We start from the raw sequence: 7,500 nt of genomic DNA, 5'->3' as shown, positions 1-7,500 counted from the left end.
CAATAATGTAATGTAATGTAATGAGAGTGTGTGTGTGTGTGTATGTGTATGTGTGTGTGTGTGTGCGAATGTGTGTGTGTGTGCCCAATGTTTTTCTTTTCTGAGGCTGGTTGTTAATTTTTCTCCTTGGGGTGAGGTGAGTGGGTTTAGAGATAGGAGTCACATGACTGGCACGCTTGATGCTGACTGGCTAGTTCTCCCCGCAGTGCCCGGAGCACGTTGTGGGCGGGATCTATGGCGTGCTGAACAGGAAGCGCGGTCACGTGTTCGAGGAGACGCAGGTGATGGGCACGCCCATGTTCGTCGTCAAGGCCTACATGCCTGTCAACGAGTCCTTCGGTGAGCAACACGGCACACAACGAGATGTTTAATCACACAATGAGATGTTTAATCACACAAGACGTTTAATCAAACGACGAGATGTTTAATCACACAATGAGATGTTTAATCACACAATGAGATGTTTAATGCGTTATGGCCCACGTTGGAATCCTCCGTGTTGCTGATCCATGCCAGGGCTGCACAACTCCCCTCCTGGAATCACACGTCTGGATATTTCTCATATTTGCAATAAAATACAGTGCGCCGTGTTGCGTCTGTACTGTAATCAGCGCCAGGGACGGCGTGCTACAGAACAGACTGTCGGTAAAATCCTTTTTGGTATGCTTTTTGTTATTCGCTGAGGTGGAAGATCCACGTTCAGAGTGTAAAAGTCCTCCCCAGTATTTTATTCCAACCACCTGGATTTGGTCATTAGCACAGTTCTTCAGCCCGGAGGCAGAGCTGATTACTGGAATCAGCTGACCCGGCTTAATGGGTCTAAGAAGCACCAGGCATATTTTTGTATGAAATGGTAAGCTTTCTTCCCGACATTTCCTTCCCTTGCTTCAAGCGGGGAATCCCCGGAATGCCAGGATGAGGCCAGGCCAAGTGGGGGGGGTTGATCGTGACTTATGAAAGTTTTGTGTGATGGTTTAAGAAATCCTCACTAGTGTTTTTATAAGACTGGCTGATGTGTTTGTATCATCACTAAAAATAAGCTAGGGTGGTTGTTGTGAATTATTAATAAACATTCCAATGTCATCCGATGGAAAAAGAGAACACTAGCGCACCGGGCCGAAGTCACTTCTGTAGGCTGTGAGGGCGGCTCTGTTCTGTGAGGGCGGCTCTGTTCTGTGTGGGCGGCTCTGTTCTGTGAGGGCGGCTCTGTTCTGTGTGGGCGGCTCTGTTCTGTGAGGGCGGCTCTGTTCTGTGTGGGCGGCTCCGTTCTGTGTGGGCGGCTCCGTTCTGTGAGGGCGGCTCCGTTCTGTGAGGGCGGCTCTGTTCTGTGTGGGCGGCTCTGTTCTGTGAGGGCGGCTCTGTGAGGGCGGCTCTGTTCTGTGCGCAGGCCAGACTTTTCTCTGATTACTTTTGGTGGTGATGATAATGGTGGTGATGATGGAGATGATGATGATGATGGTGATGATGATGATGATGGTGATGGTGATGATGATGGTGGTGATGATGGTGGTGATGATGGTGATGGTGGTGGTGGTGGTGATGATGATGATGATGGTGGTGATGGTGATGATGATGGTGGTGGTGGTGATGATGATGATGATGATGGTGGTGGTGGTGATGATGATGGTGGTGGTGGTGATGATGATGATGATGATGATGATGATGGAGAAGATGATGGTGGTGATGATGATGATGATGATGGTGGTGATGATGATTTTGATGATCCCCCCCTCCCTCCAGGTTTCACAGCAGAACTGCGCTCCAGCACGGGCGGACAGGCCTTCCCGCAGTGCGTGTTCAACCACTGGCAGATCCTCCAGGGAGACCCCTGGGACCCCGCCTCCAAGCCCGCTGCGGTCGTCAGGGAAACCAGGAAACGCAAGGGTCTGAAGGAGGGCATCCCGGCCCTGGAGAACTACCTGGACAAACTGTAACCTGTCACATCACTTCCTCCTCCTCCTCTCCTCTCCTCCTCCACCCCACAATACAGGGGGACAAGACCGTTACGGTCACACTGCGAGCACTGTTTAAACAAAGAAAAGATTAAAGAATTGGAATAAAAACAGAAAATGAAAATACATTTAACAAATGCACTTGCCAAATATGGAAAGTCTGTCCAGAAACTGGACAAAAATATTAGACTATAAAGCGTCAATGAAGGACAATAAAACGTGATCACTGGGTTTGGATCTGTAGGTGTGCGATGGATAGAATAGAGGAGGAGAAAGGCTGTAGATTCACTGCACACTTCTTCCTTCATAGTGGGAACGGGTCAAACACTTTGCACTTTGTTGGGTTTTTTCCCCAATGCCCACATTGTTTTTTACAGTTGTGTACAAATATTGCATTTAAATGTTTAAAAATGTGAATTGTGTGTATGCAAGGTCCAGAAACATACGGCCCTTCTTCTCCATCCCTGTCCTAAAGGTTTAAATACAGCCGTTTTTGACATTCAGGGTTCGTCATGTCGAGTTGGTGCAAAATTCATTATTTTTTTGGTTAAGAATTGTTCCAAAGCATAGGTCAGGACTGAGAGAGCCGCAGGGTGTGCTGGCTTTTGTTGTTAGTCAGCCCTTAATTGTAATTAGCTGCTTTAATTGATCAATTAACTCACCTCACCTGGGCTCTTGGGTCCGAATTGGTTGCTGATATTAATAAGGTGAAGAATCCACAACCAGCAGACCCTGCAGCTCTCCGGGACCAGGAGTGAGGACCACTGGTGAGAACCACGCACTGAGAGTGTTGACTGCTCTCCGTAGTCTTTTGGGTTTTTCTCCAGGTTGTCCATCTTGGGTTTTTAATGCAAGAATGTCGACGAGGTTACAGATTTAAAGTTCCTACAAATAAAGATTTCTCTCTCCTCAAAAGCATGCTTGTAAGTGCTTGATCTTGTAGAGTTTGTTTTCATAGTTATTTTCAATGGCACGGTGGGTCTTCAGCCTCAGGCCGAACCGTGTGCCTCTGAGCCCAGGAGCTCAGCCCGATCGTTTCATCCCTGCTCGTCTCCTCGATCCGTACCAGGGCTGGAAACCAAAAGCCGTCTGCCATCTTTGAGGACGTTCCAAACCCATTAAATTCTCCTTGAAGGAGGGAGGAGGCTTCAGCAAAGAAGTATGGTGTATGCATGATCAAACTGTGGATCCACCTCTCCCCGTCTGTCATGTCTGTAACTGACCTGTGGAGCCACCTCTCCCCATCTGCCACGTCTGTAACTGACCTGTGGATCCACCTCTCCCCGTCTGCCACGTCTGTAACTGACCTGTGGATCCACCTCTCCCCATCTGCCATGTCTGGAACTGACCTGTGGATCCACCTCTCCCCATCTGCCACGTCTGTAACTGGCCTGTGGATCCACCTCTCCCCGTCTGCCACGTCTGTAACTGACCTGTGGATCCACCTCTCCCCATCTGCCACGTCTGGAACTGACCTGTGGATCCACCTCTCCCCATCTGCCACGTCTGTAACGGACCTGTGGATCCACCTCTCCCCATCTGCCACGTCTGTAACTGACCTGTGGATCCACCTCTCCCCATCTGCCACGTCTGTAACTGACCTGTGGATCCACCTCTCCCCATCTGCCAGGTCTGATGTGCCTTCAAGCGGACGTTTGACGGAAGGGCGTTTTCTCATTTGCCCAGTACAAGGTTCCTCTGCCTCTTGCGCTAGCATCCTATTCTTGCAGGCTCCACTGGGCGGAGCTAAGGATGCTGGGAAAGGAGTGAAAATGAGCGATTGGAATGAGCCCCAGGACTGGTAATGTGTGCGTCCCAATACTCAAAACTGTATCCTCCTTTCCTCCACTCATCTCCTCCCCCCATACGTCCAGATAGGAGGTGAGTGGAGGGAAGGAGGATAGTTTTGAGTATTGGGACATACATATTACCTTCTGGGAGGCAGATCTTTATTTTTATTTTTTTGTCATATTGGCTAAGGTGGTTTAGAAAAAAAAGAAAAGAAAAAAAGAATGTAAAACGATCAACTCATTGGAACCATTGGACAATTGGAAGGAAATGAGGAGATTGAGACGGTTAGTTTTTTTTTTGTTTTTTTTTAACCAGCAAGACAGGAACGCATTAGGTCACGTTCCGTTGTCACAGTAACAACGGTTTCGTCTTCGGAGTCTTTAATCCCAAATTCCAGAAGCTTCAGTTTTCCGTGGCAGTTTGTTTCGAGTGCCCTCACATTCATATCTACAATCCGTTAGTTCTCCTAATGTTAAATATTTTAACGGTACAACTGCAGAAGTACACGGTACATATCATTTCTGATTTAATTTGCATTGTTTTTTTTTTTTTTCATAACAGTATGTGTATGGCTGCGCTAATGGGGGGGGGGGGGGGGGGTTCACTAGGTATGAGCTGCACCATTCACCCCCCCCAAAGCAAATTTACAACCACTGAAGTCCCAGATCACCACACTGGCGACACAAAGACCAATTAAGGACGAAGTTTACATTACACATGAAAGTTCGTATCGTTTAATCACATCCTTGTTTAAAGTTTCATCAGACGAGTCACTGCAATCCCTCCACCGTTCAGAAAGCACAACCTGGCTAGTCCAGCTTCCACAAAGCAACGGGGTCTCGTAGAATGATCTGGAAACGGCTCGTTTAGCCGACTCAGAGAGAGAGAGAGAGAGAGAGAGAGAGAGAGAGAGAGAGAGAGAGAGAGAGAGAGAGAGAGAGAGAGAGAGAGAGAGAGAGAGAGAGAGAGAGAGAGAGAGAGAGAGAGAGAGAGAGAGAGAGAGAGAGAGAGAGAGAGAGAGAGAGAGAGAGAGGGATCTCCGTGACGCGGCCGCTGCCAAGTGCTGCAGCAAGGAACGAGAGCGACCTCCTTTTAGCGTAAACGAGGTAAAGAACAAACAAACAGAGAGAGAGAGAGAAAGACAGAATGCCGGGTTGCGTTATTAATGTCCCCCACGTCCAGCGCTCTCCCCCATGCCGTTGAGCAGCGGGAGAACACATCGCTCGACGGCCATGTTCTCACTTCCTGTTCGGCCGGCATCACATCCGCCCCGGCCGCCTCAACCACGCAGAGTCCAGCCGACCAATCAGCAGGCCGTAAAAGTTGTCGTCAAAACGATGTTCGATGTTCTCCTCCTCCACCAACCCCCCCCCCCCACCCCCCCACCCCCCCCATGCCACAGTCCCGTCCCCCTGCCCCGCCCTGCCCGGAGGTCAGGGGTCAGGGGTCACTATGTGTAGAAGATGACCTCGGGGATCTGTCCGTCCTCCACGGACGTGCCGTTGTTGTTGCCGGCCGCGTAGCAGAAGCTGAAGCAGGTCTTGGTGCCGGTGGCCGCCATTTCGTGGGTCACCTTGCGCATGCCCTTGGTGCCGTAGTGGGAGTCCGGACCCTGCGGGAAGGAGGGACAGATTTAGACCAATCGCCGTCGCTCACCGCTGCTGCTGAGCCAATGGCCAGCCTCGTAAGCATGTGTGGGAGTGGTTAGCTGTGGGCAGCGTATTAACCGTATTTGGCTGAGGCACTTGACTGGGACCTGGAAGGTCTGGCCCTTGGGCCCACATTGCTAATCAACTTAGTCGCTTTGGATAAGTGTAAGATGGGCTCGAAACAGAAAGGTTGTCTTTTCGATTCTCAGGTAGCACACTAATGTTGTACGCGAGGGTACTTTGAATTGGTTCAGTAAAGAAATATCCATCTGTATAAAATTATACATAAAAATGTTACGTGCAAATCGCCGTGGATAGGAGTGTCAACATCGATCAACATCAATTCCCAAAATAACCAACTTCTATAAAAATTCTATTTTCCCTGGCCTTCGGGTCAATTTTGTTTTTTAAACCGTGATGAAGTAGACAAGATGGCTGCCCAGGCCGCACCTTCAGCGTGGCGCAGGCGGTGTAGTTGACGTTGGGCAGGACCTCCACCGGCTCCTTGAACATGACCCGGAAGGTGCTGGCCGACCCGTCGCAGCTGAAGCCGGTATCGTTCTGTCCCAGGACCGTGTTACTGTCTGTGTGGATGATCTGCGGGAGAGGAGGCTAGCGTTAGCGCCGTGTTACTGTCTGTGTGGATGATCTGCGGGAGAGGAGGCTAGCGTTAGCGCCGTGTTACTGTCTGTGTGGATGATCTGCGGGAGAGGAGGCTAGCGTTAGCGCCGTGTTACTGTCTGTGTGGATGATCTGTGGGAGAGGAGGCTAGCGTTAGCGCCGTATTACTGTCTGTGTGGATGATCTGTGGGAGAGGAGGCTAGCGTTAGCGCCGTGTTACTGTCTGTGTGAGGCCGTTAGCGTTAGCGCCGTGTTACTGTCTGTGTGAGGCCGTTAGCGTTAGCGCCGTGTTACTGTCTGTGTGGATGATCTGCGGGAGAGGAGGCTAGCGTTAGCGCCGTGTTACTGTCTGTGTGGATGATCTGTGGGAGAGGAGGCTAGCGTTAGCGCCGTATTACTGTCTGTGTGGATGATCTGTGGGAGAGGAGGCTAGCGTTAGCGCCGTGTTACTGTCTGTGTGAGGCCGTTAGCGTTAGCGCCGTGTTACTGTCTGTGTGGATGATCTGCGGGAGAGGAGGCTAGCGTTAGCGCCGTGTTACTGTCTGTGTGGATGATCTGCGGGAGAGGAGGCTAGCGTTAGCGCCGTGTTACTGTCTGTGTGGATGATCTGTGGGAGAGGAGGCTAGCGTTAGCGCCGTGTTACTGTCTGTGTGAGGCCGTTAGCGTTAGCGCTGTGTTACTGTCTGTGTGGATGATCTGCGGGAGAGGAGGCTAGCGTTAGCACCGTGTTACTGTCTGTGTGGATGATCTGCGGGAGAGGAGGCTAGCGTTAGCGCCGTGTTACTGTCTGTGTGGATGATCTGCGGGAGAGGAGGCTAGCGTTAGCGCCGTGTTACTGTCTGTGTGAGGCCGTTAGCGTTAGCGCTGTGTTACTGTCTGTGTGGATGATCTGCGGGAGAGGAGGCTAGCGTTAGCACCGTGTTACTGTCTGTGTGGATGATCTGCGGGAGAGGAGGCTAGCGTTAGCGCCGTGTTACTGTCTGTGTGGATGATCTGCGGGAGAGGAGGCTAGCGTTAGCGCCGTGTTACTGTCTGTGTGGATGATCTGCGGGAGAGGAGGCTAGCGTTAGCGCCGTGTTACTGTCTGTGTGGATGATCTGCGGGAGAGGAGGCTAGCGTTAGCGCCGTGTTACTGTCTGTGTGGATGATCTGTGGGAGAGGAGGCTAGCGTTAGCACCGTGTTACTGTCTGTGTGGATGATCTGCGGGAGAGGAGGCTAGCGTTAGCGCCGTGTTACTGTCTGTGTGGATGATCTGTGGGAGAGGAGGCTAGCGTTAGCGCTGTGTTACTGTCTGTGTGGATGATCTGTGGGAGAGGAGGCTAGCGTTAGCACCGTGTTACGGTCTGTGTGAGGCCGTTAGCTTTAGCGCCGTGTTACTGGGAGAGGCGGTTAGCCCTCTAACACACACACACACACACACACACACACACACACACACATTACCGTGGAGACGTACCTGGATGTTGACCTGATAGTCTGTGGGGCC

At 51.0% G+C, this 7,500-nt stretch overlaps 2 protein-coding genes across 2 annotated transcripts in view; one reads left to right on the top strand and one right to left on the bottom strand.

Annotated features, from left to right (window-relative positions):
• The window catches only part of LOC133129110 (elongation factor 2b-like), a 16,803-nt gene extending 13,936 nt beyond the window's left edge, over positions 1-2,867 (top strand). Inside the window, exons 12-13 of the mRNA XM_061242954.1 lie at positions 207-339; positions 1,741-2,867. Coding sequence (XP_061098938.1) covers positions 207-339; positions 1,741-1,934 — 327 coding nt within the window. The 3' untranslated portion in view covers positions 1,935-2,867. The remainder of the gene's footprint in view (positions 1-206; positions 340-1,740) is intronic.
• A 2,271-nt stretch (positions 2,868-5,138) lies between these two features.
• The window catches only part of LOC133129100 (BTB/POZ domain-containing protein 2), an 8,159-nt gene continuing 5,797 nt past the window's right edge, over positions 5,139-7,500 (bottom strand). Inside the window, exons 7-9 of the mRNA XM_061242936.1 lie at positions 7,471-7,500; positions 5,843-5,989; positions 5,139-5,355 (exon numbers count right to left, since the gene is read on the bottom strand). The exon at positions 7,471-7,500 is cut by the window's right edge and continues 58 nt beyond it. Of these exons, the coding sequence (XP_061098920.1) occupies positions 5,194-5,355; positions 5,843-5,989; positions 7,471-7,500 (339 nt within the window). The 3' untranslated portion in view covers positions 5,139-5,193. The remainder of the gene's footprint in view (positions 5,356-5,842; positions 5,990-7,470) is intronic.

Source organism: Conger conger, chromosome 5 (assembly GCF_963514075.1).
Source record: "Conger conger chromosome 5, fConCon1.1, whole genome shotgun sequence".
In the NCBI taxonomy this organism is placed as follows: Eukaryota; Metazoa; Chordata; class Actinopteri; order Anguilliformes; family Congridae; genus Conger; species Conger conger.
This window is presented reverse-complemented; position numbering and strand designations above follow the sequence as displayed.